The sequence below is a fragment of the Mytilus trossulus genome, chromosome 11 (assembly GCF_036588685.1).
Source record: "Mytilus trossulus isolate FHL-02 chromosome 11, PNRI_Mtr1.1.1.hap1, whole genome shotgun sequence".
NCBI lineage: Eukaryota > Metazoa > Mollusca > Bivalvia > Mytilida > Mytilidae > Mytilus > Mytilus trossulus.
The window spans coordinates 6,854,443-6,870,654 of record NC_086383.1 but is presented as its reverse complement, the minus strand read 5'-3'; the positions used below and the strand labels follow the sequence as shown (position 1 = coordinate 6,870,654).

Below are 16,212 nucleotides of genomic sequence, written 5' to 3'. Positions count from 1 at the left end.
TGTAGTCTTACACTGTTTTTTAAAAAGTTGTAATGAGTGAACTCTAGTATTATATGATTATTAGATGGTGCTAAAGTAAATAGACTCATCCAGTCAATGTCTTCTATACCATGCAAAGCTTTGTAGACTTTCGAATTTTTATTTTACTCTGTTATGTTGCTCTTACCTGACAGCATACCAGGATGTCCTACCACAGATAAGTTAATATTTCAACACACAATAAGACAATGTCAGAAGTCACTGTGTAAAAACAATACAGCATTGATAAAAAAAATCTGAAAGGTTTCAACAGACACAGATGATGATGAATGATGGATTTATTCATAAAACATATTAAAAGCTAACAACATGAACAAGAATTATATTTAACAAATGACCTAACAAGAATTATATTTAACACATGAACGCTCATTCCAGCATGTCCAGCAGGTTTTCATACACCCGTCAAAATTTAATGGACGTGTTACATGTATATTATACAAATGTCCTGTGTCTGTCTGTCTTTCCAGCCTAAACATGTTGCACCGTAACTTGAGAACGACTTATCCAAATTTCATGAAACTTCTTATAGTTTTATTTTTATGATGGTCAAATGATCTGTATACTTTTTGGTAAAAAAAGATTAAAATTGTTTGTGTTATGGCATTTTGTAACTAAACCAGGGGTGTGTTTTTTTCACATGTCGCACCGTATATCAAAAACTATTTTTGATTATTGCTTAAAACTTTACACACTTCTTAGTAATATTAATCTTAAGATCTGTATACTTTCTGGTGATGATTCAATCAAAATTTCATTTTTGAGTTATAGAGTATTTTCATATTTTGTAAAAAAAGGGGAGTTTTTTTTTACATGGCCCGCCATATCTCAAAAACAGTTTATGATTATTGCTTAAAACTTTACACACTTCTTTGTTATATAAATCTAAAGATCTGTATACTTTTTGGTGATGATTCAAAATTTTATTTTTCAGTTATTTAGTATTTTGTTAAAAAGGGGGAGTTTTTTTTTTACATGTAGCACCTTATCTCAAAAACAATTTATGATTATTGCTTTAGACTTTACAAACTTCTTTGTTATATAAATCTAAAGATCTGTATACTTTTTGGTTTTGATTCAAAATTTTATTTTAGTGATATTTAGGGGTTTTTTTTAAAAAGAGGGGGTGGTTCATATGTCCCTATGTATCTCAAAAACAATATATGGTTATTGCTTAAAGCTCTCTCAGAAACTATTTATGATTATCAGTCAAGGGTCTAACTTAAATAAGTTATTAGAGAAAAATAACATACATGTTGTTATTGTGAGCTGAAATATAAAAAAAACTGTAATAACATATGTATGTCATTGTATGTTACATGTTTCAAAGGGAAAATATACAACCTTTATTTTGTTAAATTTTTCTCAAGTTCTATTGATATTCAGAGCTCCAGATAAGCTGCGTATTTGCGTGATCACGCAATAAAAATAATTAAAAACTCAATGCAATTGTCCATTGCAGGGTTCAATAACCCAATTAATTCAAAGGAAAACCCAATTATATGCCAAAACAATGAGTTCTTAACGCTTTTACTCGCTATCGTTTGCGTTATTTACCCTAAACTGATTACAGTCGTAGCGTAAATCTATTTTATTATATTTATAATTTGAAATGTCCTATCGTTCTAAAAATAGAGCCCTGCATCAAGTAGTTGAAATGGGTCCCTGTTGGAATTTTCCGTTGCTCAAAAGGCACACGTGAATATAAAAACATTTCGATCTTCTCGGCGTTTATCCAATTAGCGTGTGTCATGCTGTCATATTTTTTTCGAATTGCTCGGGACTTATCATAACATACAATGATTTAAAACGAAAGTAAATGTCCGCATGTTTTTATCTTCTTTTTGATAGCTTAGGGAAAGTTATGATAATAACAAAACTCAGCTAGTGTTTTTATGAAGCATCCATCAAACGCACGTGCGTGTTTGCATACCTTAACGAGAACATTGCTAGAAAGATAAACACGGGGTTACGTCAAAAACGAAATCAGTTGGAAAAAGTGAAAGGTATATTTCAAATGTGGGAAATTGGGAACTACATATTATTTTTTTTTAAAAGTAGGTCTGGCAAATAGGTGAAAGTACTGGCAAAACTTTCTTACAGCACCTAAATTTCACATAAAAATCTAAACATGTATCGGCCCACGCCTACCCCAACTAAACTGTAGGTTGATCATATGGGATCTAGAAAGGTAATTAGTTACTGCCCAACGAGTGACACCAGCTGCAGTTTATATAAGTTGTAAGAAAATAAAAAACTGGAAGAACGTTTAAAACGGGACGCGTACATTAATAAAATGTACAATTGCTCGTCAGTGAATAAACTAAATAAAACAGCTAGCACATATTTAAGATGGAAAAACATCTGAGGTTGATATAATGTGATTATAACATGCCTGAATATTCAATATTGTGTTGATGAAAAAACCCAATACATAAAGGAGCTTAGTGGTTAGAAACCCGATTTGATATTTGCTTGAGGGGTGAACTGAAATTGATAATGCAATTAAAAATCTTTATCCCCCAATTACGTAAAAAATTGGTGGGTAAAAACCCCAATTTGTGAATTCTTATCTGGAGCTCTGTGATATTATAATTTTCTTTATGTATACTAATCTTTGCAATTAAATAATAGCTCATAGCTTACCAATCATGCAAAGTACACCTATGTTATTACAGAAAATACATTCCTGCAATAACCAATGGGTGTTATTGCAGCTTCTCTATATCTCTTTAAAGGCTTTGCTCTAACTTGCATAAGAATGTATTTCAATTCATTGTAAGAAATGATGATCAGAGCTTGTAATGAGGCACTGTGCAAGATTCCAAGTGTCTCATTTACTCTGATACAGTAAATTACATGCTTGTAATAACATAAATAAAGGAAGATGTGGTGTGAGTGCCAATGAGACAACTCTCCATCCAAATAACAATTTAAAAATTAAACCATTATAGGTTAAAGTACAGCCTTCAACACGGAGCCTTGGCTCACACCGAACAACAAGCTATAAAGGGCCCCAAAATTACTAGTGTAAAACCATTCAAAAGGGAAAACCAATGGTCTAATCTATATAAACAAAACGAGAAACGAGAAACATGTATATATTACATAAACAAACGACTACTACTGTACATCAGATTCCTGACTTAGGACAGGTGCAAACATTTGCAGCGGGATTAAACGTTTTAATGGATCCAAACCTTCTCCCTTTTTCTGAAACAATAGCATAACATCACAACATAGAAAAACATACGATAAAATATCAATTGGCAGACTTAACTCAATCAAAAAACGTATGATTACACAATGAACATAATATAACCCTTGTTATTACAGCTTAATTTCCCTTAAAAGCCTTGTCTCATTGATTTACCATGGTTAATCATAATTGTATTAATGGAATTAGAAAATTAGTTATCAAGGTAATTTATTAAGCTACTGCGCAAAAGTTTCTAAGAATTCCCAAGTGCCCATTAAAGATAAACATTTTTGGTATATTTCACTGATAACCAACATATATGTTATTACAGATTCAGGAAAAAAGAGAAGACAACTCATGAAAGTGTCTGTAGTAACAACATGCATGTTATTTTTCCCTGATAACTTATTTAAGTTAGACCCTTGACTGATTATTGCATGAAACTTTTCACACAAGACGACAGGGATATCATGCGCTCATGGCGCAGCTGTTTATAATTTCTCTTGTGACAAGCAGTAAATATTTCATCAAAAAATGAATTATTGGGGTTCTCTGATATATGCCAAATCTAACAGTGTATTTAGATTCTTAAAGTTTGGTTCTGTTTTCAAATTGGTCTACATTAAGGTCCAAAGGGTTCAAAATTAAACTCGGCTTGATTTTAACAAAAATTGAATTCTTGGGGTTCTGTGATATCCTGAATCTAAACATGTACTTAAATTTATGATTATGGGCCCAGTTTTCAAGTTGGTCCAAATCAGGGTCCAAAATTATTATATTAAGTATTGTGCAATAGCAAGAAATTTTCAATTGCACAGTATTCCGCAATACATGTAGCAAGACATCTTCAATTGTGCAGTATTGTGCAATAGCAAGAAATTTTCAATTGCACAGTATTGCACAATAGCAAGAAATCTTCAATTGCACAGTATTGCTCAATAGCAAGTTCTGAAGATATATCTTATTGCACAATATTGCGAAATAGCAAGAAATTTTCAATTGCACAGTATTGTCCTGTTTTCAAATTGGTCTACATTAAGGTCCAAAGGGTCAAAAATTAAACTTTGTTTAATTTCAACAAAAATTGAATCAGTCAATAAATTCAAAGCAAATCTGATGGGTGGCAAAAATATTCATTAGATTAAGATTATCTGCCATGAAATTTTCAGAAGAATCGGACAACCTGTAGTTTGGTTGCTGCCCCTAAGTTAGTCATGTTAGAAGTTTTTACAGAAGTTTTGCATTTTTTTGTTATCTTAGATATCAATATAGTATCTAATACTATCCAATATCTAATACTATTAATTATGTTTTAACCATATTTTACATGATTTCCAAATCATCAGTAAACACAGGTGAGCGACGCAGGCTCTTGTGAACCTCTACTTTTATATAAAATTCTGATATTGGTTTTGTGATACATTAACAGTTGATTTTCAAATTAGCAATTACATGAATTAGTATACCATTTTATTTATAAGATGATGAAAGACAAACTTAGATCTATCTCTGAAAGAAACATTCAAAATGTATGTAATTATACATTGTAATTTTTTTTACAGGCATTTTCTTATCTTCTGACTCGTTGAAGTGAAGTGACAGTTTTAGATGATCATTAGAGCTGTCCAAAATTTACTATTATTTGGAATTGATCTAGTTCACCTTGTGGTAAGTTAATATACTATATTCATATCAGCTATTCATGCATTTACATGTACATTGTACATGCAAGAGATGCGTAATAAAAGATTAAAGATTCTTTAAAAAAAAAGAAGTAAAATCACAAAAATACTGAACTCTGAGGAACATGAAGAACAAGCATTTTCAAATGTAGGAAATGATGTATTGAACCTTGAACCTGGTTTTTAAGAGCTAAATTAAACCTTTCACTTGTACGACAGTTGCATCAAATCTAATAATATTGATATAAATGATGCGTGAACAAAACAAACAGAAACAACAGGTAAAAATGATACAAATAAAGGTAAAAAGTCTAATTGGGTATGTCACAATCATGAAAAGGGAACGGGATTGTAGTTACGACTTAAAGAATATAACTTATATCATCTATATAGCAGATAATCCATAACGGTCAACCAACTCATGATGGCATAAAATTTACAACGTGATTGTCTCAGCCTCCCAATGCCTCACTATCATGACTATTGGCCCTATTGGGAAGCTGAAATCATATTCTTAATCGTAAGGTTTTGTTTTCAACCGACCCTCATAGTCAATTTTTAGTTATAAATCCTCATCAAGAGCTCTAGTTGACATAAAAGAGAAGTGCAAAAGCTGCAATTTAGCATGATCCACAATCAAACAGGGTTATTATCATAATACTATTTGTATGCATAAAATGAAATCAATGTCATTTTAAATACTATGTTTTTTGAATATGATAAGCTTTAAAGTTTTAGCTCACCTGGCCCAGATCAAGTTTGAATTTAGATGTCATCACTTTTATTGTTCCAGAATTATGCCCTTTTTTAAATGAAAAAATGCTTAATTTTTCATTTCTCTAACTTAAGTTTGCCTCAACCAAATGTAATGACACTGAATCACAATGCTTATTACCACAAAATAGTAACCAGATCAAGTATGAATTTGGGTGACCCTTCTATAGTTACGCCCTTAACAAATGGAAAAAAAAAATATGTTTATTTCCTTTCAGTTCCCTTTTCTTAAGTTTACCTCAGTCAAAGTGTTTTGAAACTTTAACACAATGCTTATATATACACAAAAAGCAAGTTAAAATTTGTGAAGCATAAGTTTTACTGTTCTTGAGTTATGTCCTGTTAGAACATTATATGCAGAAGCATCATCTGTGTCCTAAGGACACATTCCCCATTTATTTTAGTATGAAAAACAGGCAATCACCTAACTGGGCAAAACAATATAAATAAATGCTTACCTGAAACAATACGTTAAATGAATTATGACATACACATTGTATACAAGGTGGATAGATTTGTTGAAATAAAAAAGTAAAAACTATTAACAAATGTAATAATGATTCTTCTTTTTACAGGATTTTTTAACTTCTAACTTGTTGTTGTAACCATGGTAACAGAGGTTCTTGATATAATTTAAAGCTGACCAAAGTAGCTGTTTTGAAATTCAGATTTATTTACAACTAATATAATTGACATTGTGGTGAGTTTATATATATTTATGTACTGAACTAAAAAGTGTTTCCCCAAGGCATGTTTATATAAAAAAGCAGATGTGGTATGATTACCAATGAGACAACCCTCCACAAGAGACTAAATGACACAGAAATTAACAATTATTGGTCACCGTATGGCCTTCCAACAATGTGCAAAGTCCATACCACAAAGTCAGCTATAAAAGGCCCCTAAATGACAATGTAAAAAAATCAAACGAGAAAACTATCAGCCTAATCTATGTACAAAAAATGAATGAAAAACATATATGTAACACATAAACAAACGACAACCACTGTATTACAGGCTCATGACTTGGGACAGGCACAGATGCCATGCCCCTTTTCTATATTTTTTTATAATAATTTATAAATTTTATATTTTAAACATTGTTAAATATTGGAGTAAATAAATTCAATTCTTTTTTTTTTAATCTATATGCTTTAGTGCAAAAAGTTCTCTTATTGTCACTATAATGTAATAAACATGTTTGACATTAATCGTATATGTTTCTTATTTTGTAGACAATGCCACGCAAAGGTAGAAAACATTATGATTCTAAAAGAAAAGAAAAAAGGGACAAACTGAGAGAGCAGAGATTGAAGCAGGCTGGTGAACTGAACCTCATTTGCAGAAATAATCAGAGCGTCACCTCTCTAAACTGTCCAAAACAAAATCAGAGCGTCAACTCTATAAACTGTCCTATACAATCAGATCAGAGCGTCAACTCTATAAACTGTCCTATTACACAAGATCAGAGCGTCAACTCTATAAACTGTCCTATACAATCAGATCAGAGCGTCAACTCTATAAACTGTCCTATACAATCAGATCAGAGCGTCAACTCTATAAACTGTCCTGTACAATCAGATCAGAGCGTCAACTCAATAAACTGTCCTATACAATCAGATCAGAGCGTCAACTCTATAAACTGTCCTATACAATCAGATCAGAGCGTCAACTCTATAAACTGTCCTATACAATCAGATCAGAGCGTCAACTCTATAAACTGTCCTGTACAATCAGATCAGAGCGTCAACTCTATAAACTGTCCTGTACAATCAGATCAGAGCGTCAACTCAATAAACTGTCCTATACAATCAGATCAGAGCGTCAACTCTATAAACTGTCCTATTAAATTAGATCAGAGCGTCAACTCTATAAACCATGTAAACTGTCCTATTCAATCAGATCAGAGCCTCAACTCTATAAACTGTCCAAATGTTACTGAATTCTTTAAATATACTGGGTTAACAAAATCAAAAGAATCTATCAAATTGAAACAGTCAATCAGATCGAAAAAATCAATCAATGAAATGAAATCTACTAAATCATTTATTTCAAACAAATCAATCAAATTAAGGCAATCATTGAAATCAACAATGAGATCAAATTTGTTTTTTGAATCTGTTAAAGTAAATCTGGATTCTGAAGCAATGGATTTAAACATGGATCCTGAAGCAATGGATTTAAACATGGATTCTGAAGCAATGGATTTAAACATGGATTCTGAAGCAATGGATTTAAACATGGATTCTGAAGCAATGGATTTAAACATGGATTCTGAGGCAATGGATTTAAATATGGATTCTGAATCAGTTGAAATAAGTTTGCATTTTCAAGCAACTAAATCTAATACGGATTTTGAATTACTTAAATCAAATGTGAATTGTAATGGAACATGTGAACTGGAAAAATCTAATTTACATGATTCAATCGAAGCTGATTCAAATTATAGAAATACTTTCAGCGACACTAAAATGAAACAAATACACATTAAAAAAAACAAAAGATTTAAAGAACTTGTAGATAAAAGCATGATTGTAGAAACTGACAGTACAAAACTTGATTGTAATGGTAATTTTATTATAGACATTGAACAAGAGAATAATGGTTTAAAGCTGTATAGTCACAAGAACAAAGGTACAATAACTGAAAACAGTATAGAGGTTAGCCATGTTAGTAGATCAGTTGATAGAGATTTTGTAGTCCAAGGTAGTTTTCACCAAGGAGATATCCGATTTGGAATTAACAGTGGGAAACAATGTGTTGCAAACTGTTTATCAGCTCTTGCTCATAGTAAATTTAAAAGTTTAAAGAATTGGGATCAAATGTATATAGATAATGTTTTGATCAAGGGAAACCAAATATACAGCAATATTCATGGTGACAATGTTCATCTCCTTGTATCAGACCTACCTGGAATGATAGAAATGTCAGGAAAATTACTGAAAATATCAAGAAAAGAATCAATAACAGCTGTCATTGATAACTATGGAACTTTAGATTTTAGTGAATTTGGAAACTCTTTGCCTTTAGACCAAGCTTTACAAGAATCTCTAATTGACTATGATGCTTGCTTTATATGCGCATATGATACAACATTCTTAGCCTTGAAACATAATCAAGATTTAATTTTGTTTGATTCCCATGCACGAAACAAGTTTGGCTTACAGGACAGTGATGGTAAAAGTTTACTTTTACAATTAAACAATCTAGATCATCTTTATCAATATTGTTGCAACATGAAGGCTGGATCAAGTCAAAATCAATGGTTTGAGGTAACAGGAGTCAGTATTTGTATTGAAAACTGCACTGAAAGTAATGAACTTTTAGAAAGTTATAACCAAGCTAGCACCAGCAACACTAAAATTTCTGAAAATCCAAAAAAGGAAAACAAAAGCAACCATGAGATTATCAAAACTCCAGAAATTTTAACTATGGATGACCACATTTCACCAACAGAATTCATAACTAACATTTGCAGTGAAGAAGGTATTGTCACTGAGAAAAATAACGAAGTACACATTGATGAGGGTATTACAGATAATGAATCTGATGTTGAAATTTTGTCAACAATAAATAATTGTTATGATTTCAAACCTCTGAATGCAGATTCAAAGAGGAATCTCTGTATTATCGCCAAGATACCAACCAAGACAATATCCAAAAAGATTACACCAAACATACATAACATGGGACCACTATCTGCTACAAAGACTATCACAGGTGATGGTAATTGTCTTTTTCGAGCCATTTCATATGCAATATCTAATAGACAAGAATTCTTTGGAAATGTAAGAAAGGCAATAGTTGATCATTTGATGACAAATACTGAATTATTCAGGTCATTTTTACAGCCACGTTTTATAACTGTAGAACAGCATATACAAACACTGAAAATGAAAGAAAGAAATGTATGGGGTACTGAACTGGAAATATTAGCTTGTGCTGACCTTCTTAAAACAGACATTTATACTTTTTATAATGGTACATGGATTAAGTATTCTTCATCTCAAATATACAGCAATAATTGTGTTAATGATCAGGCAATTTATCTTCAACATAAAGGAGATATAAATCATTATGAAGTCGTCACAAATGTTACTAAAAAAACCCGCTCTCCAAATCCATTACAATATAGACAAAGTTATGCAGAAAAGTTTCAAGTTGATAGAAAATCTGAGGTCACTTTTAAGAAAATTAAAGTTGATAAAAACCAGACAACTGGTTCGACTTACAATTTGGGCGGCTACAATACTGAATCAAAAGGTTTATCTAAAGCTGAAAAAGAAAAGATCAAGTACTGGACAGATGACAAATTTAGAGCTAAAAAGACTAATACATTGAAAAGAAAATACTGGGAGAATGAAGGAATACGTTCCAAAAAATTATGTTTAGGCATTAAAAAATATAAAGAAAATGAGACATACAGAGAGAATTTAATACAAGCAGGTATTCAAAAATATCAAGACGATGAAGAATACAGAGATGCTTTAATAGAATCAGGAATTTATAAGTATCAAGAAGACAAGGGTTACAAAGATGCTTTAATACAATCAGGAATTCAAAAATATCATGAAGATCCCGAGTACAGAGAAAAGTTGAAACAAGCTAGTATAGAAAAGTATAAATCAGATGATAAGCACAAGGAACATGTAAAACAAACAAGTATACACAAGTATAAAATAGATGAAAATCACAAGGAATATGTAAAACAAGCAAGTAAACAAAAGTATAAAGAAGACGAAAGTCACAAGGAACATGTGAAACAAGCAAGTATACAAAAGTATAAAGAAGACGAAAATCACAAGGAATATGTAAAACAAGCAAGTAAACAAAAGTATAAAGAAGACGAAAATCACAAGAAACATGTAAAACAAGCAAGTATACAAAAGTATAAAGAAGACGAAAATCACAAGGAACATGTAAAACAAGCCAGTATACAAAAGTATGCTGATGATGATGCACACAAAATTAAGATTAAACAACAAACATCAGTACGTCGTGAAAATCTTCAGTTAGAAAACAAGCAAATAACTGAGGTAATAAGAAAATTTAAAGATGAAGTAAACAAAGGTCCAGAATGTGTTTGTGCTTGTTGTTTGAGGCTTTTTTTTGAAAAACAAGTACAGATCTGCAAAAAAGATTATTACGATAATTCTATATTTGATTTAGTTACAACAGATAAATACCAACACAAATGTACAGATGATTGCAAGACAAATTGTGCTTTTGAAGGAACATGTAGAACAAGTCTGTGGATCTGTTTTACTTGTCATCGTAAAATGTTGAAAGGTAAAATACCTGCTGATTCCTTTTCAAATAGTCTATTACTAGAAAATGTTCCAGTAGAGTTAAAACAGCTTAATTCAATTGAGCAACAACTTATTGCCCAGAACATTCCTTTTATGAAAATAATGGCTTTACCAAAAGGAGGACAACAAGGTGTTCATGGACCTGTAGTGTGTGTGCCATCTGATTTGAAAAAAGTTACTTCTACATTACCCCGATCTGAAAATGAAAGTCTATTACTGAAAGTTAAGTTAAAGAGAAAGCTTAGCTACAAAGGATATGACAAATATCAGTTTGTAAGACCAAATCATTTAGAGCAAGCTCTTATGTATTTAAAAGATCAAAACATATGGTATAAAGATGTGGCTATCAACAATGAATGGATTAATCCAATTCCTGAATTAAATGATGATCAAGTAGAAAATGATGAATCTGAATCTGATCATACTGAGCTAGTGAGGGAAAACAAAAAAGAAGAAAAAATTATATCAAATTCCTCTACAACAGTCAATGAAAGAGAAATTGAAAGCGAACCTGTTAGCTACATTGATGATAGATTACGTGGTGTTCAGTTAGACACTTGTTTACAACCTGCTGATATTGGACAAGAGGCTTTAGATTTATACTTTGACCAAGTTTTTAACATTGCTCCAGCAGAAAATAACAGTCCTCTTAGTGTTCTCCAAGAATCAGGAATTGAAGCTAAAACTTTTCCTGTACATTTTCCAACAGGTAAAAATACATTTGATGAAATCCGTGATGAAAAACTGACCATTGGAAGGTACTTTAATCTTCGATTGATGAGTGTTGAAAACAGGTTTGCAAGGGATACATCCTACATATTTTTCAGTCAATATTTAACAGAACTCAACAGTGTGATTTCAAATGTACAGATATCTCTCAGAAAAGAATGCCCTATTTCTAAAGAGGGAGAGAAAGTTACTGGAGAAATGCTGTGCAATAAGGAAACCTTGAAAGAGCTGTTTAAAAAAGATGAAGCTATTAAGTATTTAAAACCTATTAGAGGAACTCCCCCATACTGGCAAAGTTCACAGAAAGATATATTTGCAATGATCAGACAGTTAGGTGTGCCAACATTCTTCTGTTCTTTTTTATCAGCAGACTTCAGATGGTCAGAAATTGTTAATACAATATTAAAACAACAGGGTGACATGAGAAATACGGAAAATATGACATGGGATGAAAAATGTAAAGTTCTTTGTAGCAATCCTGTTACAGCTGGAAAATAATTGACTATTTTTACAGAGTTGAATTTCAACAAAGAGGTTCTCCTCACACCCATTGTTTGTTTTGGGTAGAAAATGCTCCAAAATATGGTGAAGATGACAATGAAGAAGTTATGAGTTTTATTGACAAGTATGTTACATGTGAGATACCAGATGAAAAGGTAGATAAAGAATTACATGACATTGTTATGGAAGTACACCAACACAGCAAAAATCATTCAAAAACCTGTAAGAAAAAAGGAACAGTATGTCGTTTTAATTTCCCAAGACCTCCTTCAACTAAAACATTCATCTCTGAACCAAGTAAACCAGATAAGGAAACTAAAAAAGACGAAAAAGTAGCAAAAGAAATATTGTCTGGCTTGTGGAAAGTTATAAAAGAGCATGAAGATAAAAACTTGGATGTATCTGAAATTTTCAAAAAGGCGGGTCTTACTCAAGAAAGCTTTGAACAGTATTTTCGTTTCATCACCAATCGAAACACGGTAGTTCTTAAACGTGAGCCAAATGAAATTTACACCAACCAGTATAATCCACATCTTTTAAGGGCTTGGAATGCAAACATGGACATACAATATATTTTGGATGCATTTTCCTGTGTTGTATACATTATAAGTTACATTAGTAAATCCGAGCGAGAACTAGGATTACTCCTCCAACAAACCAAAAATGAAGCTGAAGAAGGAAATTTAAATGCACAACAGACTATGAAAAAAATTGGAACTTCATACTTACACCATAGAGAGGTTAGTGCACAAGAAGCTGTTTTTAGAGTTACTGGATTAAGATTAAGAGAATGTTCTAGAAAAGTCGAATTTATACCTGTTGGTGAAAATCCATGTAGAATGAGCATACCTCTGAAAGACCTTGAGAAACAACAAAGTTATAAATCTTCCAACAGGAAAAGGAGTAATAGTGACAGTGCAGATGAAAATGATGATGAAAATAAAATTTGGATGAACAATTTAGTTGATAGGTATAAAGGTAGACCACACATTGATATGTTTATTAAAATGTGCCTTGCAAGGTTCGGTTCTGAATACAGTGTGTTAGGAGAGTCACAGTTACCCAAGAAAATTAATGAAGAAACAACCTTCAAACTTGATGGCAACCTTGGACATATTAGAAAGCGCACAAGAACCTCACCTGCAGTTATCAAATATCCACGTTTCTCACAGGAAACTTCTCCTGAGAAATACTTCCAAAGCATTTTGCAACTCTTTTTACCATACAGGCATAATGAACAGTTAAAACCTCCACTATTTGATACATATGAAAATTTCTTCACTTGTGGTAGAGTTAAGTTTCCAGGGGATAATACTTTGACTTCTGTAAAGGAATTTGTTATCAAAAACATGGCAGATTTTGTGAAAACTGGTCAAGAGTTAGAGGACGCAGAAAATCAATTACATGAAACAGATCAAAAAGAAGATGCATGGTGTGAATTATGTCCAGAATCAGAACTGAACAGAAGAGAATGTATTGATGAAGGGAAAGTAACAAGTGTGATTGAAGAAGATTTGTCAGAGGCAACAATACCCGATTTGAATAATGAAAAGAGCTCATCATCTGTTGGAACTAATCTGCTGTCAGTTTCCCTCACAAGAAATGAAATTATCCCAAGACTCAGAAGTTTGAATGTGAAGCAGAGACAAATTCTCTATAAAGTAAGAGATTGGTGCATTCAGAAAGCAAATGGAAAAACACCAAAGCCTTTACATGTATTCATTACAGGAGGAGCTGGAACGGGTAAAAGTCACTTGATCAAATGTATACAATATGAAGCAACTAGAATTTTAGCACAAACATCAGAGAATCCAGATGATCTCACAGTTCTGTTAACAGCTCCAACTGGAACAGCTGCATTTAACATCCACGGATTGACAATTCACAGTGCTCTCGGCATTTTCAAATCACTTTCACCTGACCATGCAACTCTAAGTGAAGACAAAATTAATTCGCTCCGAACTAAGTTAGAAAACTTACAGATCTTGATTATTGATGAAATTTCAATGGTCAACAAAAAAATGTTGTTTTTCGTTCATGAGAGACTCAGACAAGTGAAAAAAAGACCAGACAGTTGTTTATTTGGAGGTTTCTCAGTAATTGCAGTTGGTGATTTTTATCAGTTACCACCTGTTAGATCAAAAAGGGTAGACAAATTGTATGTAGATGATCCCTCGAATCCCTCAAATCAGTTATGGAATGGTTTGTTTGAAATTGCTGAATTGGACGAAATAATGCGTCAACGTGAGGATGGTTTGTTTGCAAAACTATTAAACAGACTGCGTGTAAAGCAGAAAAATGAAAGTCTGTCATACTCTGATAAAGATACTTTAAAACAATGTATTGGCGATGGTCCTGATGAAGTGTTACACATATACTCAACAAATGCAGAGGTTGATACTTTTAACAAGGAGATGATACTGAAATTGTGTACAGAATCAAAATTAATTGAAGCAGAAGACTATGAAAAAAACAAAACATCAGGAAAATTGACCCTGAAAAAAATCCATTGTACAAAGTCAGATGTCTGTCTTCCAATATCTATTCTTTTAGCTGAGGGAGCAAGAGTAATGCTTATCAAGAATGAGGACACAGCAGATGGTTTAGTAAATGGAGTAATGGGAACAGTAATTTGTATCAAAGACTACTCACCTAATTCACTCCCAAGTGCCATATTTGTTCTCTTTGACAATGAAAGAGTTGGAAAAAATGCAAAGTTACAAAAAATAATCTGCGGAAAACGCTGTGTTGGATTAAAGCCTTCAAGTGAAGACATTCCTTTAAGTACCTGTGTACGTAAACAGTTCCCATTGAAACTAGCCTGGGCTTGCACTATTCATAAAGTTCAAGGGTTGACAGTTGAAGAATGTGTTGTTGATTTAAATAAATGTTTCACTTATGGTCAAGCATATGTTGCCCGTAGCAGAGTTACCTCGAAATCAGGTCTTCATATAAAAAGCATAGAAACTGAAAAACTTGACAAGAAAATTTTCTGTGATCCTGATATTGTAAAGGGTGTTTCAGAAATGACAAGATTTTTACCTGAAGTTGAGAATGAAAGAGAGGAACAGAAAGATATTGTCCAGATAATGTATCACAATATTCAAGGTTTGCAGTCCCCTGCAGAAGATCTTAAACAAAATCCAGACTTTATGGGTGTCGATTACATTTGTCTTACTGAAACCTGGGCTAATCAGGAATTTGCTTGCTTTGAAATGATTGGATATGATGGTTTTCATTTGCCGCGATCTCAAGCTTTTGAAAATGACGACTCTTACTATTCATCTTTAAAGGATATGCAGCATGGTGGTGTGTGTGTATTTTATAAACATTCATCAGAAACTGAACTATGCAACTTGGCTTCAAACTTAGAATGTATAGTTTTCAAGATAGCAACTGAAAATATTTTAGTAACTACGATCTACAGAACTCAGAAGTATAATGTTGGAAAATTTTTGGAGAATTTGGAGACATTAATCTGTAAGTTGCAAGAATTATCAAAAAAAATTGTAATTATTGGCGATTTTAATCAAGATCTTTTAAAAGGATGTAATACAGTTTTAAACTTCATGCAATCAAAAGGTTTCAACCAGCTCGTCAATAGCCCAACATCAGAGGGTGGTACACTAATTGATCATGTGTATGTCAGAGGATGTCCTGATATATCAGTTGCAATAATTCCCACATATTACAGCTATCATGAGGCACTTAGAATAGTACTTAAACGTTGAAGACTCAACACAGATTTGCATATGAAGATGTTCAAGGAAAACAGTTTGTTTTAATTTCGATTTTAGATATTAAAAAAAGGAATTTAAATTTTTATTTCAAACACAGAAAAAATATAAAAATAATGCCTCCTAAAGTCCAACCCTTCGTCCCCGTCGTAGGAGGCGGATATCAGCACTTACTCATGATTTAGTGTTGATAACAAACAGGGCCTTGGCAGTCTCGGTGAACAGTGTTTGGTCTTGCTGAA

At 32.4% G+C, this 16,212-nt stretch overlaps 1 protein-coding gene across 1 annotated transcript; it reads left to right on the top strand.

Annotated features, from left to right (window-relative positions):
- Positions 1-12,340: 12,340 nt before the first annotated feature.
- Positions 12,341-15,964, top strand: LOC134689670 (uncharacterized). The gene has a single exon (XM_063549634.1). It carries the CDS (start codon positions 12,341-12,343, stop codon positions 15,962-15,964), a length of 3,624 nt encoding a protein of 1,207 aa, XP_063405704.1.
- The last annotated feature ends 248 nt before the right edge of the window (positions 15,965-16,212 follow it).